The 25,619-nt window shown below is 38.0% G+C and overlaps 1 protein-coding gene across 17 annotated transcripts in view; it reads left to right on the top strand.

The window, feature by feature from the left end:
• DLG1 (discs large MAGUK scaffold protein 1) overlaps positions 1–25,619 on the top strand; it is a 168,903-nt gene that overhangs the window by 75,428 nt on the left and 67,856 nt on the right. For 11 of the 17 annotated variants that reach the window (XM_075158351.1, XM_075158347.1, XM_075158344.1 and 8 more), the window contains one exon: positions 23,817–23,915. The exons of 5 other annotated variants lie outside the window; for them this stretch is intronic. In XM_075158351.1, coding sequence (XP_075014452.1) covers positions 23,817–23,915 — 99 coding nt within the window. Of the gene's footprint in view, positions 1–20,163; positions 20,449–23,816; positions 23,916–25,619 lie in introns of those variants that run through there. One more of the 17 variants, XM_075158357.1, reaches the window with a different exon arrangement.

Raw genomic sequence — 25,619 nt, 5'->3', positions numbered from 1 at the left:
CATGTTGAGCTACAAATTCAGAAACTGATTTGTCTTGAAACTCACATGGCATTTAACTGATTCTAACAGCAATGCATTTAGGCTGTTCTTAGCATGTAACGTAGTATAGTAGGCTTCTGGCATTTGATACTAAAAAATTGTCCAGCTCTTTGAATATGCTGTGCTAATTTATACATCTATTTTTTAGGACATGTTTTAGGAAAGGCGGGGAGAAAGAGGGAGGGGGGCAGAAGACCCCTCCTAATTCCACTTATCCATTTCAAAAACTTAACTTTAAATTTCAGAGCTTATCAGCTGCTTCTGTGAGTTGTTTGAGCCCAGTCATTTCTTGTCTTTGTATCTCTTCCTTTTAAGATATTGATAAAAGTTTTATTGTGTGTTATTACTCCTAGAATATTGCTTTCAAATTTATTGAAATGTTATGAACATAGTTCTAGCATGTATAAAATGCTATATGTAACCAGCCAACAACATAGAAGTGTAGTAAGGTGCGTTTAAAAGATAATGATGAAAAAACCCAGGTCTCTACCCTAATCCCTTTTTTATTGTACTACTTAAAGTTCAGGAATTGCAAAGATTGATTTCTTACAGCAATATTGACCATCCTTCCTACAGTTTTGGTATATTTAAGTATTTATATATTTCTAGACATACAGATCATAGCACTAGGGCACATGCTAAAAATATGTGAGATAAGACAAGGTAAAATAGTTCTGATGTAGTATGTGGAGGTTTAATTAAACAAGCAGAAGCTGAAAAGCAAAAAAAAAAGGGGGGGGGAGGGGAGGACGCTTAATATAAGACATGGAATTAAACCTGGAACTTGCAGCAGGAAGATACTAGAACTAAAAGCTCAGATGATTTGATAGCAGTTTAACTATTAAACGTCTTATGCGTATCAGGATGTGTCACTGTGGCTGATATGTTTTATGAACAGAATTAAACTTTGGTGTGGATGTATGACTGTTTTAGCATCCCCTCAAGTTTACAAGTGAAACTGGGACTTCATTTTGCCAGCTGTGGCATAACGTGAAATTCTTTACTCACAGGATTTGTTTTATTCAGCACATTTTAATTTAAAGAGGTGATACAGTAAAGAAGAAAGGAGTTAAGGGAGTAACTGTAGGGAAGTTTGTATGAGTACACAGAAGAACTGTTGTCATTGTTACATTTATAATGCAGACTTTTCCCTGAGTTTAAAATTGAAGCATACGTTGCCTGGAAATTGTTGCTGCTAATATTGTGATGAACACATGAGAAAGCAGCTTTAAATAGTATTTGCTTTAGATGATTATAACTATGAGAAAGCACCTTCTGAAACTTAAACACGAGTTTTACTGTACTAAGTTTCCTTTTTATTCTTGATTTTTAGCTATGTAATATCACGCATTTGTAACAGTATGAATTTATTTTGCAAATTTTAGTTCTGTCACTGGTTGCATTTTCCATTATAGCAGGGGTAAAAATGGCATGAATTTATGCTGTAAGAGGAATGCATTAATATGTGTTCTAATTGATAGACTAAGAAATAGCAATTTCTTGACGATGTAAACTCAGCCTTAAGGGATTGTCTCTGGAACCTTTTGTAAACACTTCCATTTTGTAAACACTTTCTAACTGTGTACAGTGGAGATGGAAGCTTCTCAAGACTGTGAAGTTTGCTTGACATTTAAAAAAACGCAGTTTTAAAAACATATTAAAATCAATACATCTTAAGAATATATGTCATGAATCATGTAATGTCATGTAGGTTGTGTTAGCATCACGCTGGTTCCTGCTATAGCCAATTGTCTCTCCTCTTTACGAAATCAACCAGTAGGCTCATGGAGTAATGGGAGTGTGCTGCTTCCTTCCAAACCCATGCATGTGACTGTAACGTTGGCATGTGCAGTGTGTTACTGCAGTTAATCACTTGCAGCAGGGCAGTGATGATAAGAACTGAACCGGTGCTCCAGCTACCTGCAGGCACTGCTTGCTTGCCAGAGGGTTTTAGGTTCCACTTTCTTTCACCTGTTCTCTCACAGCTGTTGTTCTGTCTCACTCAGAGTTGATAACAGAATTTCTTCGTATTTCTGTTCCATTGTATCTCAAGAAAATTACCTTTTCCAGAATGAGTCAGAAATCTGATAAACAAAGGAGAAGGGGGCACAGAATGTTTTGCTTTTGGAGTACTACTGCTACTGCAGGGGCTTTCTGTCTACGTTGTGCCCAAGACGCTGAACCTTCAGGCAAGGCAGGCACTGGATCCCCTCTTAATCCATTGTCTTCAACTAATAACTCAGGTGGACTAACAGGATCTTGCTGTATGAAGCCAAGTGCATGGAAGTCTGTGAAAGAGGTAGGACTCTTTAGGTCTGTTATATAACTTTGCCAATTTATTTTATATTGTGATAGTTGCCCTCTCAGTTGAGGCTTGTATTGATTGACAAAGTGTTTTGAAAGTCAGATACAGGCCAGTCTGTTTTTCACCAGCTGGCAGCTTACTAAACAGCTCTAGCATGGCTCCTGTGGTATAGTGTTTCTGTTTTGCTGCCAAAGCTGCTGTATATGTTTCAGTTAATACAATTATTAAGTAAATGACTGTCTGACAGAACTGCTGAATCTAAAGTGAACACCATTTTCCTCCTGTTCTTCTATTTTCATCTACAACATCAAGAGCACTTTCAGTTATGATTAAGGATGTGCAGGATGATTCTTTTAGTTTGAAGAAGCTAATGCAACACAAATGTCTTAGATGTTTTTAGAAAACATGACTTTGTTTTTTAGAATGATCTGCATCCATGTTTGAGGGCTGATATGGTATCATGTGTTGTGCAACTTAAAGAGACTTTTAGTTTATACCCAGCTCAGAGTCTTGGTAAACTTTGTGTCTATAGCCTTTCTGGGATTTATAGTAACTCAAGGAAAGAAATTGTTGTCTTGTTACAAGAAGATAAATTGAAATCTTTATGTGCTCGCTAGCTGTGCAGTCTCTTTTCAGAGAATTTGGTTCTCTTTTCTAGAACCTCTGTTGGGGCCAGTACTTTCCCCTGTACTCCAAAACAGAGGAGCTACTTGAATTTGTCTGTATGAATAACAATTACTTATTAAAATTTTCAGCGAAGCAGGTAGGCTCTTGATCTCTCCACCCCCCACCTCCCAAAAAGCACTTTCTAAAGTTCGGTTTTCTGTATGAATGTTTGAATCATTTTATCGTAAAATTTTTTTCTAGTTCTCAGAAGTTGTCCTAGCCTGTGTAAATTCTCAGGGTTAAGTAAACTGCTAGTCCCTGGTAGGTAATTATTTTGTATTTCTCTATTCCTTCCTTATCCTCATCTGAGTTTCACAGTTTGATTTTTTTATTGTCACATAATAATTCCTTTTCCATATATCTTATTCTACCATCTTTTGAGACCAGCTTTCTTTATTCTACTGATGCATTTTGAGACCTATATAGTACTGTGTATTGTTGTTGCTTACACCTTGACACTGAGTCAACCTCCCAAATATTGCAGTGCATGGAAGCAAGCATGCATTCTGGAGCTGTTGTAAAATGCCAGATGTGCGTATCTGTAGATCCCTTTATAAAGCACGTTTTTGTAAGGCATGAACTCTTTTTGACTAAGCCTGCCTGTTTGAGCTATGCACACAACTTCTGCCATCCCAGAGGCATGGCAGTCTGAGTGAAGAACGCGCCTTTCCCTACTCTCCCTAGGAGTGGGTTCAAACTATTGTTTGACATACTACTGTTTGCTGAACTTCAAGCACAAGCATATTGTGAAGCGTTTCCAGTACCGTTCATTTTTTGTATTACTTTGGCAGATCCATAGAAGATAAAAATGTCAGGAAAACATCCGTCTCTTCATGTGATGCATCTCATGTGCAATTGAAATAAAGTGCCTCATCCTTGTTTATTAGTATAACCACATCGTTCACGCTTTGCTTATCACAGGTCCCAGTGGATGCTTTCCTCCCCTGAGGAAGGATACTTCCTTTAATGTTGTTTCTAATATGCCTTCCCAAATTTCATTCAGGTGAAGATTACATAGTTCTATATATGATTTCAGGAACGCTTAAAGGTTTCCGCAGTTAGGAGGCAAGAGAAATCCTTCTGATCAGCTGGGACTGCAACAGATACTTTGCTAACCAACCGCTGTAGTGAAATTCGAGCAGGCGTATGTCTAAAAGGGCACCATAGTTGCAATGCTGGTCTCTGGGACATAGGCAACAGCAACAATAGTATCAAATACATCAGAAGACTTTGAAAACAACGTAACCGCCGTGTCAGATGCCATGTTCACGTTAAGCCAGCACTCTCAGTCCCTCCATTTTATTCTTTACAAAATCGATAGGAGTATTATTCTTGTTTCACATCAACGACTGAAGCCTTGTGCCACCCGTCAAGGAAGCTCAGAAAACTCTAATACAGAGGCCAAATTTGGTACTGAGACCTGACTTCTTGTTAATACCACCACCACCTAGTGAGTCTTCCCTCAATCCTGAACGTACCTTTTGAGTTTGGTTTTGCCCAAAGTAGCATTAGCAACAGTCATTTCTGTACCAGTCAAAATTAATTAGGTCAATATACTCCCTGAAAGTAGTCCGTCGTGACAAAAACCAAATAAAATATTTGATATACTCTTTGATATACTCAGAAAGCTGCAGTATCTTTTAAACTGTACCTTTGTTTACTTGGGATCATCACTGGCCACTTCAAGTGCTCACCTCTTGCTAGTAGCTTGAGTTTCTTCCAGGAACTGCTTGGACTCCAAGACAGTAAGCCCAGTAGTGCTTCCTGACTCTCCTGAGCCGTGTGTGTTCTCTATACCTCATTCGTGTTTCACAAATGTAACCTACTGGAAGCTGCTGGAGTAGATACTAAAGTTGTAAAAGTCATGTTCTAATCTCTGCTTGACCAACATGGCTGATTCCTATCTTCTGGTGGGTAGAAGCCACCTGTTCCACACTGACATGCGTTTAAGAAAAACTGTTACACGTTTTTCTTTGGGGAGGTGGGGAAGGAGGATGCACTTGTTTCAGTGGGCTGTGATCCTCTTTTCTTGCCTTTTTTTAAGGTCCTCTCATGTATCATGACCATATGGTGGTTTTATCCCCTAAAAAACTGTCAGGGATTCCAAAACTTGTGCAGTTCCGTCACTTGCTTTTTGAAAGACTTAAGGCTCCCTTCCACGTACCAGGTTTTTGTGTGCGCACACAAGGCTCGATATCAAAAAAGCACTCTGAAGGACTGCAGTCAATGTTAAGCAAAGACTCCTTTCTGTCTATCTTTTAAAATTTAAAAAATCTTTGCCATCAACTAAAGCACTTCTGGACTTGTTTTCCAGTTTGGTATTCCTCAGAGTGTCTTTGTGCTGTTATTGCTATTCCATGTGACTTTGGTTGTCAGTATTGAATTTCATCTCACTGCCTGTAACCCACTTCTCTAATATATCAGGCTTGCTCTACAGCTTGTCTCTGCTGTGCGTTTGCTGCTCTTCCAGTTTTTTTTGTGTTTAGCTGCACATTAGGATGTAGTTGAGCTGACGTGTTCTCCAGAGAGATAACAGACATTTATGACTCATTTTGTCTCTCTTGTAAGCTGATCTTGGCATTTATGAATTTTCAGTCTTTTGCTCCATTAAACTGTTTCCAATGCATATTCTAGTCCCTTGCAACTGTCTCTTTCGTGAAATGATACATCTAAGCAATGATTTAAATAAAAACAGATCACCTTATCCATATTTTTCATGGAAAAGAAGAAAGGGTCAGGACAAAATAATTAAAATTTTATTTTGACACTGGTAAAATATAAATGCTTATTAATTTTTTTTCATGTCTTTGTAGTCAGCTTAAGAGTATTCTTTTTTTTTTAAGTTACCATTGGTTTTTAAACTGTGTGGAAGTAAGTAGTAATGTTATTGGAGACTAGTATCTATGTAGTTGTGTCAGTCTTCTAATATATGGTTTCAGATATTTTATGGGGTACAGATATAGTACAGGATTCTTCTTTGACCATGGAATTTTCAATTTCTTCCCACTGCTTTGGGAGGTATTTACTGGAAAGTGCCGTACCGTGGGAATGGTTTGGATGAGACTTCTAGCTTCTCCTCCTTTATTCTCTTTATCAGTGCTGCCTCACAGTGTGTATATTTGCTTATTTAAAATTGTTTGTCTAAGACTGATGCTGTAGAAGTTAGTTAAGCAACCTGTATTATGTGCCTCCCAGGTAATAGCGTTTGGTTTTTATAACAGAGTAGGGAGCAGAGTAAAGATTGCTTGTGCTTCTGGTGTACAGTTCTACTTCAAAGCAAATTTAATTTAGTAAGTAAATTGTAGTTGTTTTTCTTGGATAACTTACTGTATCTGACTACACAGTGTGATGTAGCAGGTGAGAAGGGAGTCAGCTTTCTCTTTGGAGAAGGAGGGAGAGGGAACTCTGGGTTCAATCTATAGCATGTACAGTCTCCAGTCTGAAATCCTGGCCTGAAAAGGGGTCCTGTTAAATTGGGAGTGTTCAGAAAAAGGATTATAACTGTAGATTGTGTTCAGGAGGACCTGCTTTAAAATGAGAAATTTAAGAACCTCTGCTTAATTCATCCAAAGGAAAGTCAGATCATTTGTTCACAAACTATAAGTATATAGGGATCGATTTCAGAAACTAGAAAGTTTGTTTAACATCTGTATTCCAAGTTGGGGAACTGAAGCTAGACAAATTTAGATAGAAAACTTAATTTTAAAGAAGGATATTAATATAATAAGCATTTCAAGAGTTTAGTGGGACATGATGTAATTGCCAAATCAGGGTAATAAATTAGCATTTCCTATGTAAAAAGCATAATGACAAGTAAAGTTTGTAATTGAAAATGTCAAAATACATCACAGAATGTCTGATTCAACATCTAATATAATGATTTTAAACTGCTATTTGGAAGCTGTAAACTGCTGGAAAGCAGTTTCTCTTTTTTGAAAAACTCTTTTATTACATGTCTTTACTACTGCTTTTAATTTTTATTTTAACTCATTTTTGTTACGCTTTTTAAAAGATGAACACCATGGGGGAAAATTCTGTGTACAGCTTTTTAGAATTTGAGCACATTAAGCCTCATTACAGAGCAGCACTTGAGTGTTAGATGCTAAATCAAATGGTATGCAAATTGACTGTGAAATACTACTGATCAAGATGGTGATAGGACAGCCCTAAGACTATATTCCCAGATAAGTGTGGAATGCCAAAGTAGATGCCTATCTCTGAGCAAAAAACCAGCTAGGGCTGTCCCACCTTTGAGCTCGGAGTAGTTCCTATGACTCATTTTACTGTATTAAAAATAAAAAGATTCAGGTGCCAATAGAAGAGAATTTAAATTAATGTGGTTAAGAGGCGCAGGTGATCAATAGGAGGTGACATTTATTCAGGATTTCTTAAGGAACTTGTGTTTAATATGGCTGAACTGTCTGTTGTGTTGTGTGTGACCTTTTTGTTTAAACTATCTGGGTATTCCTGGAATAAAAATTTTAAAAAAGGCAAATACAATGCCCTTTTTAGAAGGAGCTAAGCTGTACTCTGAGACTACAGCTGAGCAGATCTGATTTCCTTATTGTACAAGCTTTGAGAAATTCTTTATTGTTAAAAAAGAATTAACAGGTAGAGGGATAAACAGTTACTTTGAAGAGAAGTCAGCTTGTCTTTGTAAAGGGAAAGTAAGGACTTGCAGATCCTCCAGACTTCTTTGGGAAGGGAACACGTAGATAAAAATCTACATGAGAACATGTGGTCATCAGAAGGTCGTTATAATTACAGAAGTTTTTGAAAATAATGGTTCTTGGATCAAAGGCCGTTAAAATTAATGGTGCTATGAGATAAAGGAGAAGGATGTTTTGTTGGTTTTTCAATTGATTAAAACAGGTCCCTTCAATAGGGACTGGATTCCCAGGAGATCATATTCGTGAATGATCTGCGGTGGTGGGGAGGTGGGGGAAGCTGCAAGGCAGAGGCATGTGATTGATTTTTTTTTTTTTTTAATTATTTTTATTTTCAGGTTAACTAGCTGCAGAGAATAGCAGACAAAGTGAATGACTGGGCACAAAAATAGCTGGTGACATTTATTGTATAGTAATGAATGAGGAACAGAGTTAAAAGGATAATCCTGCATGTGTGCATGTAGCGATAGGCTACAAATAAAGTATTTCTATTCCAGAAAGACATTTTGGAGTTGTCACTGATAGTTCTCTGAAAACGTCACCTTAGTACTCCACTTAGTAGCATGAAATGTCAGGTGTTATTAAAGAAGAAGTAGAGAATAACACAGAACATGACACTGAGTATATATCTTGTGTATTTTGAATTTTGTATGGGGTTCTGTTTGCCTTGTCTTAGAAAGGTTATAGCATAAGTAAAAAGGAAAAGGGTAGTAAAGCTTAGTTACCTAGAGGGACAGTTGAGTTAAAAATAAACAAAAAAAAAACCCTGAGGGACAATATGATAGAGACTTATAAAATAAAAAATGAAATTAAGATTCTCAATTAGAAATTATTTAATAGTTCTCTAATTCTAAATCTGTCACAACTGTCCTGTAAAATTTCTGCTAAAATTGTGAAGGTCACTGCCACAAAACGCTGTGGAGAAGAGAAGGTTCAAAAAGAGAATGATTTCAAAATGGAGTTAAATGGACTTGCAAAGGGCAGGTGGCAGGTAGCTATTACAGACAGTGGTTCAGGAAGACCTTGACAGTCACATTCTGAGATGGTTTTCTGGGAAAATTACTGGGCACGTGTCTAACTCCTGCTTGCCCATCTATCAGTTTTTGCTGTTAGTAAGATTCTTGACTAGTTGGGCCTTTGCTCTCATCCAGTATGGCAGTTTTTACTGATTGTGTGGTGTGCATTTTTTTAATGGAGAGGGACATAAACTATCAGAATAATTTATCTGTGTCTGTAGTGCATTGTGTTATTTGATGTTTCTGAATACATTACACTAGGAAAAAAAAACCCTGGATAAATCTCTAGAGGATGTTATGAAGCTTGATGATAATGTGAGTTAAATGCAGGGAATCGAATCTCAGTTTCTGGCCTTTGTGTGTCACTCAGCCATCGTGATCATCTGACCTAGAAATCTCCAAGTCTCATAAGAAAATGCCATCTGATAGATTCATGCCCTGAGTGGTGCATCAGTCATGAGATGATCAGAGTGGCAGGAATTAATCTTGAATTGTACCTGGAAGGACTAGTGGTTAGATTAGTAGTTTCAGAAAATATGATGAAGGAAACAAGTAACAGGTGAATTCTTTACTGTTGTCCTTAGGCATGTCTAAATTAGAAACATTCTTGTTGTGTCTTGCTATGCCGCCTTCTAAGGACAGTAGATATATTGCTGTGCATCTTATGGAATTATAAAATCTTCTTGTATTCTAATGTAATTGGGAAATGGCCGGAGTGCTGGCAGTTTGCTTTTTGTCTGATGTTAATTTTTACACTATCCATTATTACTTTCACCTACTTTCTTGTAATGCAGGACTTGGAAAATTTATTTGACAGCTGCTAATTCAGGTTTAAAAGCCTCAGAAACCAGTATAAAAGACACATTTTGTTTTCTGGTTCTTGAAATTGAAAGGAATTAAGTAGTTATCTATTTATAGCATTACCACTTAATAATTTGTTTTTAACATATCCATGAATCCACTTTCTTCTTTCATAGTTTTCAGTGTTAATTTTTGATTTGTTTCACCCATTTCTTTACCTGCTCATTTCTACCTATGTTGCACTGCTCAAGTTTTATCAATTTTTGTCCTTCAACTTCAGCAACCATTATCAGATGAAGTAGAACATACTGTAAAATATAATTTTCTACTTACATTTTTGCTTGCTGGAAAAGAAAAATACTGGGGTGTCTGTCAAGCTGGTGCTCTGCTTTCAGCAGCAGCCAGCGCAGAGGGTTAGGAAGAGTATAAAACCAGGACAGGTAGGTATGATGCTTCCTCAGAGGCTGTGAGAGCTTTCTGCCTGTTCCAGTGTAGGGATTCCAAAAGCTGGAGGTGACTTGTGTTTTTAATAGCCCTGAATCCATGAGTTTTCATGGACTTGGCCAGCTGCCTTGTAGTGGCAAGGATTCAACCGTGAAAGAACAGCTTCTGCTCTTCTGCCAGGGTTATGGCACCTGTTCTTGTGCATTTTGTTCAAAGATTTTTAATGCAAAACAGTGTTGGAAACAGAATTCAGTTTGGTTTGTTTTTTTTTTTTTAAAGGAAATACCCTTCTCTTGAACTGAAGACTCAGATTTGTCAGATTTTGTTGTTGTCCCTATTTGGATTTAGCTCATTTCCTCATAAAGGCAGACAGGGATTAGGGCAGGGCTGTTGGAGCAGTCTGTGCAAGGAGCAGCTTGGGCACTGGCCTGAGAAGTGGAAACTTTTGAACCTCACATATCAAAGTCAGCCCGAAACCCAGAACTTTACCCGTGGACTGACCACTGTTATAAAAGTGTGGCTAAAGGTACATTTAGCTTGGTATCTTGTTGTTCTGAGGATGTAAGAATAAAAAAAGTCTTTTTTGAGTAATTGTGGTAGGGAGGTAAATAAATGCAGGCCATGACCTCCCTTCTTTTTTTCCTTTAAACTGTTTAGTATTCAGAGATTTTATTGATGTCTGTTAGCTTTGCAATGCTTAAGGGCTTGAATCTTTGGTAGAATTGTGTTGTGGTGTGTTGCTGGAATTATAAAATGAAACTGCAAAATTTTCTTTAAATAGTTTGTAATCTTGAGGGTCTGATGAATCCTGTTTTGCTTTTCCTGAATTGTAAATTCAGAAATCATAACCCTTGTCTTAGCCCTTTCTACAGATTTATTTTGTAATGAAGAATTTCAAATATTTGTGTCCTAAAGACTTCAAATATTTTATTGTAGTTTAGGCATTTTAATTATCTGAACTAAATGGAAATTGGCAGAAATGATTGTGTAAACTAGCATCCAGTCAAGATTAGACCAAAAAAATTAATGGAATTAAAGTCATAATTCAAGAAAAACTTACATTGTTTCATGTATTTTAAAGTATTCTGAGAAATTTAAGCTAGTTCTTGTAATATTTATTGATACCCACTGTTTTCAGATCAGTATAGTTAATATTTCTTTTATCCAGAGTAAATGAGGCAAGGATGTGCCACCAAAACCTGACTGGTCAAGTTTTGGTATGTGTGTTGCCCACACAAAATGCTGGTTTTGTGTGATCCCAGGTCTGCCGTGGCACTGATACAGAATAGGAAGTCTTGCACATTAGGTCCGACTTATGCAGAGCCATGTGGTTGTCACTTATCATGATTTAACCTCAGCCAGCAACTAAACACTACGCAGCTGCTCGCTCACCCCCCGCCTCTGGTAGGATGGGGGAGAGAATCGGGAGGGCACAAGTAGGAAAACTCATGAGTTGAGATAAAAACAGTGTAATAATGGAAATAAAATAAAGTAGAACAGTAATAACAACGATAACAACAACAATAGAATATACAAAGCAGGCGATGCACAATGCAACTGCTCACCATCCGCTGACCGATGCCCTTCATGTCCTGAACCGTGAGAGCCCCCCCCATTTTTTATACTGAGCATGATGTCACAGGGTATGGAATACCCCATTGGCCAGCTGGGTCAACTGCCCTGGCTATGCTCCTCCCCTCCCCAGCTTCCCATGCACGTGGCAGAGCATGGGAAGCCGAAAAGCACCACCCAGCAACAACCAAAACACCAATGGTCTATCAATGCTCCTCGCATACCAAACCCAAAACACAGCACCCCCCCAGCCACCAGAAAGAAAGTTAACTCTATCCCAGCCAAAACCCGGACATCACTGCGGTGTCCTCTTCCCAGAGCAGGTTTAGCACCTGATCTCAGGGCTGAACCTCATCCTCTGGCTCCTGTGTCTTTGTCCTGAACAGGTGAGTCCTCATGGAAGCTTCCGGGAACTGTTTAAATGACTTCTGCACTCAGTTTGGATACACGAGGGCCTAGTTAGCTCTGTTTAGTTCCAGTTGTAGCTGACTTGGCCTAGTTCCAGTTCATGAGACAGACAGGCTGTTTTTGATGGAACCCAGAATGACTGGCTCAGCTTTCCCTCTCTGCAGCAGCTTCTGCGCTAGCTAGGTATGAGTGCACGATAGTTGTGTTTGTCCAGTATTGATCAAATCTGACTTGTGTTTCTGTGGTGCAATTAACCTGAAATCCAGATAAAATGCCTATGGATAATTACAGACCAAAAGTCAGTTTATCTGAAAACCTTGTTTGTAAAACACACATGGTTTTATTCAAAACTGTAAACTTAAAATTATACGTAAATGTTTGCTTTTTCCATTGCAAGGTTGCATAAGGCTATATTCTTTCCTAAGTTATACTGAAAGGTGCTAGAATCTTTAAAAATTTTTAGCAAACAGCATTGTAAGAAGAAAAACCAGTCTTTATTTATTTGTGGAGTGAAAGTTTGCTGAAGTAATGCTAGGTATTAAACTTGTTAAAACTTTTATAGTATTTTAATTTACTGGAGACAATGAGTATTTGACACTGCAGAAAAGGTGCCTATTTTGCTTAAATGTTGCAGGGCTCCTATGACTCATTCTAGAGCCTGGATGTGTTGTATAATGGTGCTTATTTTGAGATTGTGTTATAACTGCATGTTGTCATGGAAGCAAGTCTGAGGAGCTTCTAGTGTTTCCATGGTGTAAGAATGAATAAAATCAGATGAGGTACCTAGCTAGTAATTGCATGGTAAAGATTTTAGCCTTAGCTCTGAGCAATGAAAAAGCAAAGCATCTGGATAGCAATATAAAGCTATCAGAACTGTAGTGAAAGTAACAGTGTATGTTTGGGAAGAATTCAGCATGTGTAAAGGTAAAATGCTAATGCCTCTTAGGTGCATGAAGCCTTTTGTAAATGCAGTAGGGAGTGACTTTAGTATAAAGCCACTTTATGCGTAAATCAAGTAATTAATTTTCCAAAATTTTCTGAAATTTACATCCTGAAAAAGCTAATGGATTTTAATTAATGGGTTGTTATAGATTACTTTTCTTGTGTGGTTTTCTGTTCATTAATGTGAGGTAAATGACTTTCTGCTCATGCTCAGTGTTTTAGGGCAAATTTGTTTATTTTTATAAAGAGATTTTTTGACAGATAATAATAGATTGCTCACAGAATAATAGAGTTATCAATAAAATAATAAATACTTGTCTTAAAATGGAAAGCTCTAGCTTGGATTCACTGACTTTCTTCAGATCACTTCATTACTCCTTGTTTTAAGACTGTACCCTTAAGTACTTCAAGGGCAGTGGGGTGCTATAAGTGAACCTGAATATTTCTTATCCTAAAGAAAAAACAGATTGCGCTTCAGATAAGATGAGGTTCACATGCATCATTTTCATATTTTATGAATAATGTTTCTTATAAATTTACTCAATTAAAAAAAAATCCCCAACAAAAAAACTTTTGGGGAAGGCTAGAGGGATAGTTTTGAGAGTTAACTGATCCATTTCTAGTATTGAGAGAGATCACTTCCTAGTATCAGAGCTAGATAGATATAGGTCATCTTTGCTCTTTGAATGAACTAAAAAGAACAAAATAATCATGCTGTCTAGGAGGATTTAATTGTTCCCTGAATAATTTAGGAATGATTGGAAATTGTGTTCCAAGAGCTTATAAGAAGTGTCATATCTATTAAAGCATGTAAACAGTACCCAACCTTTATTGTTGTATTTTGATTTAATAGTGTTCTCAGGAGTGAACAGTGTCTATCACATCTCAGTTTCCTACCACAGCATACCATTTCTACTGTGAATTTCAAAAACTAAAATATTGACACCCTAGAGCTGCTATTATTTTTCTGTAATAAAGTCTTAGAACACATTTTCTCTTTGCCTGGTCTCTTTTTGATGCTGAAACCCTGCTTGGGCTTCTTTGTGGACTCTTTAGCACTATAATGAAAGCTACTGTTCTTAAGGCTGATGTTAATTTAAATGGAGCTTTCTAGGCCTTGCTTTAAGTTGCAAATTTAATGCATTTTAAATTCATTCTCAATAGCACTTACGAACCTAAATGAGGAGCCTTGCAGTTCTGTTTTGAGCTTAGAGTGCTGGGTTGCTTGGTGAATACAGATGACTAACCCGCTGCATAGGGTTCAGTGCTAGACATTTGTTTAGGATTTGAAAAACAAAAGTCACAAATTACTTTTCTTAAAACTAATATTAACTTTGTCTACATTTTGTATATTATGGATTTGGAATATGACTGAGATTCAACTGTTTAAGCAGTCCCTGAGAGATTTGGCAGGGTAAATTAGTTTGAGCTAAGTAAATCTTTGTGAATACCAGACATAAGAAGTGGACAGTGGTGGTCTCCTTTGAATGAAACATTGTCTGTGATGTGAAGTTGAGTCTATAAGGGTCCATTTTTAGATCCTGAGAGAGAGAGGAGAGGTTGGTTCCTGAAACTATTGTTCTGTTGAGACTACTGTTCGTATTTGCGTGAGATTCTTAGCACCTGAAAGTTTTACTCATCAAACAACCACTGCATACTGTGTGAGAGCACTGGTGATAGTTTTGTAGTTCCAGGTTCCCCATTTCTGCTTTGTGGATGTCCATTTATCTCATATGCAAAGCTCTGCTTTTGCTACAGAGTAGAACTTCATCCCACAAACTGCTAGACAGTCTGGCTTGTCCTATATTATTGCTTATGATTATAGCAATTTTTTTTTTTTTTTAATTTTCTGCACTAAAAAATTGCTTACGAGGCCTTGGCAAGTAAGAGTCTTTCTGTCACTGCCTTTGCTGTTTCACTTTTGGTTGGGTAATCATGGTGCAAATTGTTCCTCACTGGGATGTTTTTGTAGATGAAGATTGCAGTAAAGAATTGACAGTAAATAAATTGCTTATTTGTCTTTAAATCAGTTTAGTTTATTGTCACCATCTGTGATTTTACTGATATTCTGCTGTCACTGTTTTTTCCCCTTCAAAGTTATTTATTTATGTTTTAAGTTCATTTGAGTTCATTGTAAAATGCTGTGGGGTTTGAGGAGAAAACTAGGTTAGAGAATCAATTTGTTGACTGAGTTTAAAACAAAACAATACACAAACAAACAAACAAAACCCCCCCAAAACAACAACCAGCTAACCTCTACAGTTTAGTCATATCTAGCATGCCAGCTGTGTGTCTTTAAAACAGGGTGCTCGCATGGATATGATTTTCAAGAGCCATGGTTTACTGTGAAAAAAGTGACATCTAAAGTAAAGTCACAGGCATCTACAAGGGCTGGGTGGGTAAACCTTTTATTTTCTGGGATCCAGAAAAACTTTCTTGTCTTTGTTACAGTACTTAACTGATGTTACAGCTCCAAGATGGCTTGTCTGTCCTCAAAATCTCTTAGTAAAACCATTATGTACTGACCTACCCATCTTCATGTAGACATACCCTGACAGGCTTCAGGCTCAGCTGTTTCGTTTCTGTGCTTTCTGTCCAAACTCTCCTTGGAGATACCTGGATAGCATCCAAGTGGAGATCTAGGTATTTTTATTCCTTCGTCCTTAGGAGACCATAGGAATCCATCATTTATCAGGAGTCCTGGTTAACAGGGGAGGTCCCGGATGACTGGAGACTTGCCAATGTGATGCCCATCTACAAGAAGGGTCGGAAGAAGGATCCGGGGAACCACAGGCCTGTCAGCCTGACCTTGGTACCAGGGAAGATTATGGAGCGGTTCGTCTTGAGGGCGCTCACAAGCCATGTCTGGGACAACCAGGGGATCAGGCCCAGCCAGCACTGGTTCATGGAAGGCAAGTCCTACTTGACCAATCTGATCTCCTCCTATGACCAGGTGACCCACCTCATGGATGAGGGAAAGGCTGTGGATGTGGTCTACCTGGACTTCAGTAAAGCCTTTGACACTGTCTCCCACAGCATTCTCCTAGAGAAGCTGACGGCTTAGACAGGTACACTCTTCGCTGGGTAAAAAACTGGCTGGACGGCCGAGCCCAGAGAGTTGTGGTGAATGGAGTTAAATCCAGTTGGTGGTCGGTCACGCGCGGTGTTCTCCAGGGCTCAGTTTTGGTGCTGGTCCTGTTCAATATCTTTATTAATGATCTGGATGAGGGGATCGAGTGCTCCCTCAGTAAGTTTGCAGACGACACCAAGTTGGGCGGGAGTGTTGATCGGCTGGAGGGTAGGAAGGCTCTGCAGAGGGACCTGGACAGGCTGGATCGATGGGCCAGGGCCAACTGTATGAGGTTCAACAAGGCCAAGTGCCGGGTCCTGCACTTCGGCCACAACAACCCCAGGCAACGCTACAGGCTTGGGGAAGAGTGGCTGGAAAGCTGCCCAGAGGAAAAGGACCTGGGGGTGCTGGTCGACAGCCGGCTGAACATGAGCCGGCAGTGTGCTCAGGTGGCCAAGAAGGCCAATGGCATCCTGGCCTGTATCAGAAATAGTGTGGCCAGCAGGAGTAGGGAGGTGATCGTGCCCCTGTGCTCGGCACTGGTGAGACCGCCCCTCGAATCCTGTGTTCAGTTTTGGGCCCCTCACTACAAGAAGGACATGGAGGTGCTGGAGCGTGTCCAGAGAAGGGCAAGGAAGTGGTGAAGGGCCTGGAGCACAAGTCTTCTGAGGAGCGGCTGAGGGAACTGGGCTTGTTTAGCCTGGAGAAGAGGAGGCTGAGGGGAGACCTTATTGCGCTCTACAACTACCTGAAAGGAGGTTGTAGCGAGGTGGGTGTTGGTCTCTTCTCCCAAGTAACTAGCGATAGGACGAGAGGAAATGGCCTCAAGTTGCGCCAGGGGAGGTTTAGATTGGACATTAGGAGAAATCTCTTTACTGGAAGAGTGGTCAGGCCTTGGAACAGGCTGTCCAGGGAAGGGGTTGAGTCACCATCCCTGGAAGTATTTAAAAGATGTGTAGATGAGGGGCTTAGGGACGTGGTTTAGTGGGCATGGTGGTGTTGGGTTGGTGGTTGGACTCGATGATCTTAGAGGTCTTTTTCAGCCTTAATGATTCTATGATTCTATGAATCGGTTTTTGCTCCATCATGGCAAGGAACAGGGAGAGCCCTTGAAGGGGTGGGAGGGTCAGAAACCCAAATCTGAAGCCAAAAGTTCTTCATCTGTATATCAGTGCAGAATGATAGGCAGGCTTAATTGTAACCACTCATGGGTTGAGGCCATCATAATTAAGCTTATAATTTATGCTAGCCGGGGTCTCCCTTAAGATTTTGTTTGTGGTAAATCAATTTATTGTTGAAAACCAGTATGGAGTATGCTGCCTTGGATAGGAGAATCTGAACAACACCCCCACCCATGGGGGTGTACAAATGATGTACATGTGATACAAATGCAGTCACAAATTTATAAGTATGAGTGGTTAGAAAGCTGAAAAAGTGTGTGTATTTTAAATAATTTGCTTTTTAGCCACCATGTATCAAATAGTCAGATATGGTGTCCATATAAAAACTGGAGAGTTACTGTTCTGACACGCTGAACAAGGTGGACAGGTGAGTTTGAGTTCATCGGGTGGGAAGTGCATTTTTAAAGCAAAGTAATGGTCTATTGATAAGAGAGAACCTTTCTCACATGAAAGAAATCGCAAACCTGTAGAGAGCAAAAATCTTGAGTCATACTTGTATTAATGGTATTCTTTTTTTAGTGGTTCTGCTTCCTATGCTCTGTATTTGGCATATTTTACCCTCTGGACTAGCTTATCAGCAATGGCAGTGCTCATGCCTGGGTAGAATTGGGTCTTGTGTCTTTGCAGTTCTCAAAATTCAGATACACGTAGCACACTAGCATGTCTGATTGTGTTATATGCTGTTTCGATATATAAACATTGTTTGGAATTTCAAGTCAATACTTAAAATGATTGCTTATGTTCAGCTAGTTCTACACTTGTTTTAGCTTTGTGAAACTTGGTAATTTTTTATTTGATTTCTGTGAAACTTTATTTTGGCAGTAGGGAAATACTTGTGTGTTTTATTTCCAGATACTCTGATGCTACATTTTGTTTAAAGTCCTGGAGAAATACACTGAGGAAAAATATGCATGTCTTTAAATTTATTGCTTAAGAGCTCAAGTCACTGACATTGGGGTACTAAGGTCATGCCCAGGCCACAGGATGGCACTGACTTGGGGAGGAATATGGCAGAGATGGTGCAGCAGTGTTAATGCTAGCTGTGTGCTCACTTAGATGCTATGGGCAGCATACAGCTAACAGGGATTACGAATGAGAATGGATGGCAGTTGTGCTTTGTTCTTACCACCGTTAGACTCCAGCAAACAGCCTATAAATCCCTGAAGATATGTTTAGGTGAGTATTGACTTTTATGATTTTGAGGAAGATGGATGCAAAGTTCTTAAAATAGCAGGCTTCACTAGTGAAACATCCTGTGGCATTCTAGGATGTAGTTCAGAGAAAAGATATAGAACTACACTGCCAGACCTTAAATTATGTGTCTCTAGAAAGAAAATATCTTCAGCTTTGTCAATCAGCTCCCTGATACTTCAAAGGCAAAAGACATACCTACCATACACATGCGCGAGTCTGCGAATGTTTGTATGACCAATGCATTTCCAGCTTCCTGCCACTGGCCAGAAACATTTCTGTTTCTGCATTTATGAATATTGCATTAATGATATGTTATGCAGCTCTTGATTACATCCATTCTGGGTAGAAGATGAGACATGGCAGCTCTTGGTGATTAGAGGAGCATCTGTCAGTTCCTGTTTGTCTCTTAATATTCATGCTATAAATAACTGGAAGTGTTTGTACTGAGGTCAGTATTTCTAGTTTTTTATTCTGTGTGTAAAAATTATGCTGACTCATATAAATATTCAGATTTGCTGTAGGAAAGTGTACAGTGAGAGGGAGAATAACCATGTGTTAATGCTGTGAACTGATGAAATCTCTCCATTTTGTCCAAATACAGTACTGACCTAATCAAGCTTTGTTTCCTATGGGCTGGTGTCCTTCATTCTTATCATACCCAGTGCCAGATATTCAGATTCACAGCATATTCCTAGAACAGACCCATGGGGCAAGAGGCAGATGGTATGTGCTATGGCTGGTCCAGAGCTGTGCAAATGCTGCTTGTGTGTCCGCTGTCGAGAAGACTGCATGACCACTGACTTAAGTCTGCTTCTTCTTTCTGCGAGACTAGGAATATAGGTGTCTCTGTTTAGCTGACAATTTTCATGTAGACTCTGGGAAATTGACTTTTGATCCTTAGCTCTTTTTATAATGATTGGCTGGTAAAGCTAAATCTTCAACAGCATGATTAAATCAAACTAGCTCCGCATCATGTGTTTTTTTTTGCGGGGGAGGTAGGAGTTATTGTGAAGCTTTTTTGTTTTGAAAATTGGGGTAAAAATGTAATACAGAGATCATGCATCCGTGGCATTAAAAACTGAATGAATAAAATAATAAAGAACTCAGGTTCGTTTAAATGTTGTCTCTTTTTTTTTTTAAGCTTTTAATTTAAACAATGTGCACCTTAACATTGTGGTCTTGCAGTGCTGGTGTATTTCATGGAAATGCAAATCTTAAAATTATAAAACAAAGTAATTCTTGTTATTGTTATGGTCTGAAGAAATTTGTTTTCTTTGATGGAAGTTTAATGTTGATATCTTGTACAATGTATCTGCCACATATTCATATACTTTTCATCATAAGGTTCTTTAAATTCATTAGTTTACAGCCCCCATGAAGTGTTCAGAAAAGTAGAGGAATTGGTATATTTTAAAATTTTCTGGATGTAAACCTTGGAGAAGTTTTGAGGTGGTAAAATACAACAAAGTTTAGGGATAGTAGGAGCTTATGGAAGAAAGAAAATAACTATAACCTTTCATAGCTTCTTTTGTATAAAAAAAGTCAGATGACTTTTGCCATCTATTCAATAATTTGTGCATTGCATTGATTATTTATGCCCAGCAAATTGACTGTTGTGTGGTGGTTCAATGGTGCTCTTTAAATAGAGTGAGACAACATGCAGTGCTAGCTAAAACAGCATTTAGTGTTTCTTCCTATGAGCATAATTTAGAAAACAATCATATTTTGAGCTTTCTCGGGAAGCAATATTTTAGTTTATTTTCCCTCCATTTTTTTTGCAAAAAGGACTGTTTGTGTTGCTTGTTTCATGACTACTCACTGTTATGACTACAAATACTGTGGTGCTACAGATGACGGTGAAATAGGAACGCTCAAGCTCACTGACTTAACAAGGAGCCCGAGAATGGAAATACGTCAAAATCTTCATATGCAGCCAAAGCAGCCTTTCCGGCATCAGCAGCGGGCACTGAGCATTCGTACATCTTTTAGTTCATCCACGTTGCCTGTGTCTTCCAAACACAGAGGAAAATTTATAAACCTACGCGACAGTGTAAAAAAGAGTCCTACAAAAAGCACAGCAAAAGTAAAAGCTGCTAGTGGTTGGGTGTCTGATGGCTCATGTTCTAATTGTTCTTTAGAAAAGGTATGTATTGCACTAGGTTTTCATAGATGTGCATTTTTGGTGCAAACCTTAGAAAGTATGTCACACTCTTTCTTACTGTAGTTTTATCCCTACTGTTTCTAGAGACTTAATGTTACTTAATTTTCCTTTGTATTTTGTCCCTAAAAAAGTAGCAATAATTGAAATTGGGCTGGCAAAGAAATACTTCTGCTCAGTGTTTTCCCATTAAGATTGTTGCACTGTATACAGTGTAGGTTTTTTATAGTAATTTCTTGAAAGTGAGGACAATCTGGTTTACTTGATTTTTGTTCTCCAAAATACATCTTTTAGTACTTTACAAATAGCAGCATTATGGAATTTGCTGGTTTAGTTGATCTGCTTCGGGATGTGTATGGTGCTTTGATAATTCCAGGTTAGTTGGAATTTCCTCACAGAAGGAGTTATTCTGTGTGTTGGTTAAACATGAGAAAATGGGTGTATTCTTCCTTTTCAAAACATCTGGACTTAATGTTAGGTTTGGAGGCACTCCTTTTAGTTGATCACTTAAAGGTATTATCATCTTTACTTTCTAAAACATACCACTTAAAATTAAATGATTATTTTTGTTTATAAATATTAGAAAGTCCGTCCTTACACTTTAAAAAAGAATTACTTGAGTTATATTGTACTGTTGTAACAGAATGGCTTTTCACTGTAGGTGTTAGCACATTCATTTCGGCTGACAGACTCTGTTAAAGTGAGTTACTGTTCAAGTCATGCGTTCCTGTATATAATAGCGTACCATACTTGTGTGCTATAGTGCATATATATTCAAAACAGGTTTTTTAATTGGCCCGTTGCTTTCTTTGTAGTTTAAATAAAGTTTGTGTCCATTTAAACCAGAATTATTAAATGTTGTTGTCAGAGACGTAGTTATTTAAAGTTATTTAGAGGATAAGCTTTTATTTTTCAGAATACTTTAGTGTATTTATTTGGAGAATTCCTAAAAATTACAAATTTTTTCTCGAAAATTCCTGGGAAGCAGAGCATTGAAAGTGATACCCTGAACTATTGGAGTCTATTCAGCTGCTCTCACAGATACCTGTATCATAAAATAATTTTCAGACTGATTATATGCCATACTAAAATAAAATTAGCATTCTTCTGTTATAACGATGTTCCAGGTCTTCTTGCACTGATGGTTAGAAATCTTTTAATTTCTTGCATTGTCCTTCCTTGTGATAGCCATCGTGCCTACATTAATTCACTGTATTCCATGAAACGTTTAAGTGAAGACAGTCTTACCTTCATTTGGATTTGCACATCCTTTGAAAGTGGTTGCCAGTGTTGTCACCTCCTTCTTCACACTCATGGTAGCGGAGGAGACTCAATAGGAACATTGCCAGGATGCTTGGAGGAGCAGGGAGTGGTGTTTAAGAGTCATTGGATACTAAACCATCAGCACAAAGGGAAAATATAATGACAGCACTAACAGCTTCTGAGACTGGAACCTGAAAGAATTAAAGGACTTTGAACAATGTCAGTTTTAAAACAATAAGGATAAAAATTGGAACTGGTTGGAAGGGTTCTTGAAGCATTTGGGAGTGAGAAGCCCAGAGAGAGAAGGGAGTTAAGAATTGAGAAAAGGAAGGAAGCAGGAAAATAGAGCTGCCGTTTGGTGCAGAGAGAGGGGTGCAGATTGTTTGCTCCATAAGGAAATCAACTATGACTGTGTCAGTTATTTTGCTAAGTCAAAGAGCAGGGGAGTGTGGTCAGTATCTCTCTCTTTGTTTTTAACCTTCTCTTATTGCAGGAGTTGTAACTGTAAAGCTGGATTTTTTCTGACTTGCTAACAGTTAGCTTGTCAGCCTTACTGTTGTGTTATATTTTGATATATAATATGTGTATATCTGAAATTTTGTTAACAGGATTTTTTTACTGTGCACATACATGGGAAGCTGCTTACTCTGGAACAAGGCAGACTTGACGGGGTGGCTTATTTTTTACGTACGTAGGGCTGAGTGATTGCTCAAGCTATTTAATTTGATCTATCCTCCAAAGGTTGCATCGTTCTTCCAGTAACTGGAGGGTTTGTTGCACTGGAGGTTTGTTGCACTGAGCATTTTCTGCATCCTTATTACCATTGTTCTAGATCAATTTAGATTCTCCCCCACCCTCTTTTTTTTAATACTTGAAAGATTGTGCTGTTGTCGACAGGTGTAAGGATGTTTAAATGGCAATAGTAATGATCTTTCAAGATACCAAGTATATCTTGTTCTTACATCTTTTAATAACTGCAACATTTTTCACCAGCTGTTCATTTTGGGTAGATTGACTTTGAGCTGAAAAAAAACCTGGAGAAATACCATATGTACATTCAATAAGGGCTCTACTCTTGGGCTGTTTCAGGTTTCTTTAATATTTGCTTTTACCATTTAATTTGGTGTATGTTATTGGTGTATGTTGCTTTGTGTTTTAAAATATCTCAAACTTTTAAAATATGTTTAATACTTCTATGTTCTGGCGTTTTGATTCATTTTCAGGATTTAGTATTTTCTTTTGTCATAATGCGTCATTATATTTAAAGATCACAAGAATGTCTTGGAACAATTACGTTTCAAGAGCTTGATCTGCTGTTCAGCTTGTAATTTTGATGATAGTTGCCAGTAGTTTATGCTGACAACTTGTTGACAACCAGTATGTTAACATCTCAAAATGATTTGAGTCAATGTTTTGCTCAAAATGCTATCTTGTTCCCTTGCAGCTTAAGTGTCAGTAGCTTTACTGGTTAATATTGTAATGAAAATTTCTAAGACCAAAATTCTACTAGTCTGAAGGTGTATGGTAAACCTGTATGAAAATCTTTGAGAGGTAGATTGAATCTGTTTTCGGATCTTTGACTAAAAGATTTTCTTTGATTTTTGCGCAGATTAGAAACCTTAATGTACTTCTGATTTTTCCCCTTTATCAAGAAGGAATATTAACTTTGTTCAGTGCTATCAACTTTAGCTACTATTTCCCTGCTTTTGCACACTGTTGTATAATAGTATAGGGCTTCTGTTGTGAAACCAGCCCACAAAAAGCCTGAGTCTGTCCATTGACATGAACAGGTTTTCTGTTGGACCTCAAAGTCTTATTACTCTGTACTGCAAGGTGAGTAACTTGGTATGAATAAGCAATGTGAATATGTCTTACTACTTCGGGTTCTCTGACATCAGCATGTTGCTGGGGATGCACTGCCATATACAGCATGGTTAAAGGTGGTTGGTTGTCTTCAGTTGTGGTTATAGTCTCCAAATCCATATGCTATTTCAGAATTATTTTTTTTAAGCTGTTAAATTTGAATCTTGTTTGTTTTAAAGTGTTTTTCTAGTTTTCATTATTTTTGACGTTTTGTTGGTGATTTTTAGCCCACAGAAGCTGTTCCTTCCTCTTCTCCCATTGTCCCTGTGATCCCTGTCCCACCAGTCCCTGCTGAGACCACTGTCATCCCATCCACCATACCACAGGTTTTTATTCTTTTTTTTTGTTAAATTTATTTAACTTTTATTTATTCAATTTATTTCATTGCTTTGTTTAAATTCACGTTTTGGTACTCTTATATGCAGGTTTGAGATGAACTGTGAAATAGCTGAATTAGTAGTACACTGAAGTTTCATCCTAGTTTTTGTTTGTTTTATAGCAGCTTTTAGTCCATTTAAAATATCTATATTTTCGTATGAAAGTACATTAGTAAGTTGTGAAACAGGTAAAGAAAAAAACCCAAAAGAACAGAAAGAAGCAATAGGATATTTTGTGTTCTCATAATAATTTTAGAGCCGTTTCACCCTTACTAAAGTGTTATTGCTTGATTTATTTATTAATTGAAAATTGTTGTCTCATCTTATATACAAATACTTAATATATGTCTTTCATGGATTTTGCACTTGCATGACATTTCTTCTGTTCTCCAGCCATTTGTTGGTATTAGTGTGCTTGGGCGCATTTAGAATACAAAAGGGTTTTGGGGGTTTTTTACCTCTCTATTCCTAACATTTGACTCATGGAATGTGCTTCCCTTCTGGTCCTTCATCCTTTAGGTCACATAATGTCAACACAGAAAAAAAATAAACCCTGTCAAGACAAGGGAAAGCAGTAAACACGACTTAAAATTAATATGTTGCATATAACTTGGAATATGTGATCACAGCATGGCGAGCTATGGAATACTTTAGGATAGGTAGCAGTTATATTTTTGCATATTGAATGGCATTCTGCTTTTGTTTTTTTGTAACTTTACTGTAACTTTCAGTGCAAAAATCTCAAACGATGGGTGCATGCCTTCTGAAAAGATGGGTCACTTTTTAGAATTGTTTGGTGACAGATATTTATTAACTTTAAAAGGGAAGTAAGCTATCCAGAATATTACTGGGATATTTTTGTGGTATACATGTCAGTATTTTTTTCCTTAAGGTCTGCTTTCAAGCTACGCAGCTAAACTTGCAACAGGTGGTAATCTTTTTTTTTATCTCTGCTACCTTGTTAAATTTTACACAATCCAATAATTATCAAACGTTTTTACAGTTGGCTGTTTTATAGTGCAATTTCTAGTGGATGTATGTTTACATGAATCTGTCAGCTGTGCTTTTCCCAACAGGCAGACCAGAGGTTTGATTAGTTTCAGAACTATGTCCTCCTTGTAGAGGGATTCTGCCCACATCAGGATTTGAGGCAAACAGTGCGACCAGTGGACTTCTGCTGTCATTCTTGGTGGATAAAGATAACTGAGTTTCCAGTAGCATTTACTTTCAGGGAATTGCCAGTAGGCTGAACTTAATTTAAAGTAAAATAATTAGCGCTATATGTATTTATATTTTCTTTGACTGCCATTGCTGTGACAGTGTTAATGTCCACTGATGATACTGGATTACAAGCAGAAGAGTAAGAGTTGAGTGGTCCATGCCTCTGTCTTCTGAGTGCATATAAATGTCTGCAGGAGTTAGCTATATAGTTCTGCATCATATGCAATTCTAAGCAATTATAAAATACCACAGAAAGTTATAATCAGCTTTGGATTTGGCAGATGCATTTTTGCGCAATAAGTACATCTCTATTTTGTTAGTCACTTTACCCCTTAGGCAAGCCCTTAGTCTGCTTGTAAACAAACTTGTCAAATGGCTTTTAAATATTTGAACAAGCCCTGGCACAGATGTTTGAAAGTGTTAGGTAATTTG

This window comes from Calonectris borealis, chromosome 9, assembly GCF_964195595.1.
Source record: "Calonectris borealis chromosome 9, bCalBor7.hap1.2, whole genome shotgun sequence".
Taxonomy (NCBI): domain Eukaryota; kingdom Metazoa; phylum Chordata; class Aves; order Procellariiformes; family Procellariidae; genus Calonectris; species Calonectris borealis.
The sequence above is the reverse complement of the archived record's forward strand: the minus strand, read 5'-3'. Positions and strand labels throughout refer to the sequence as shown.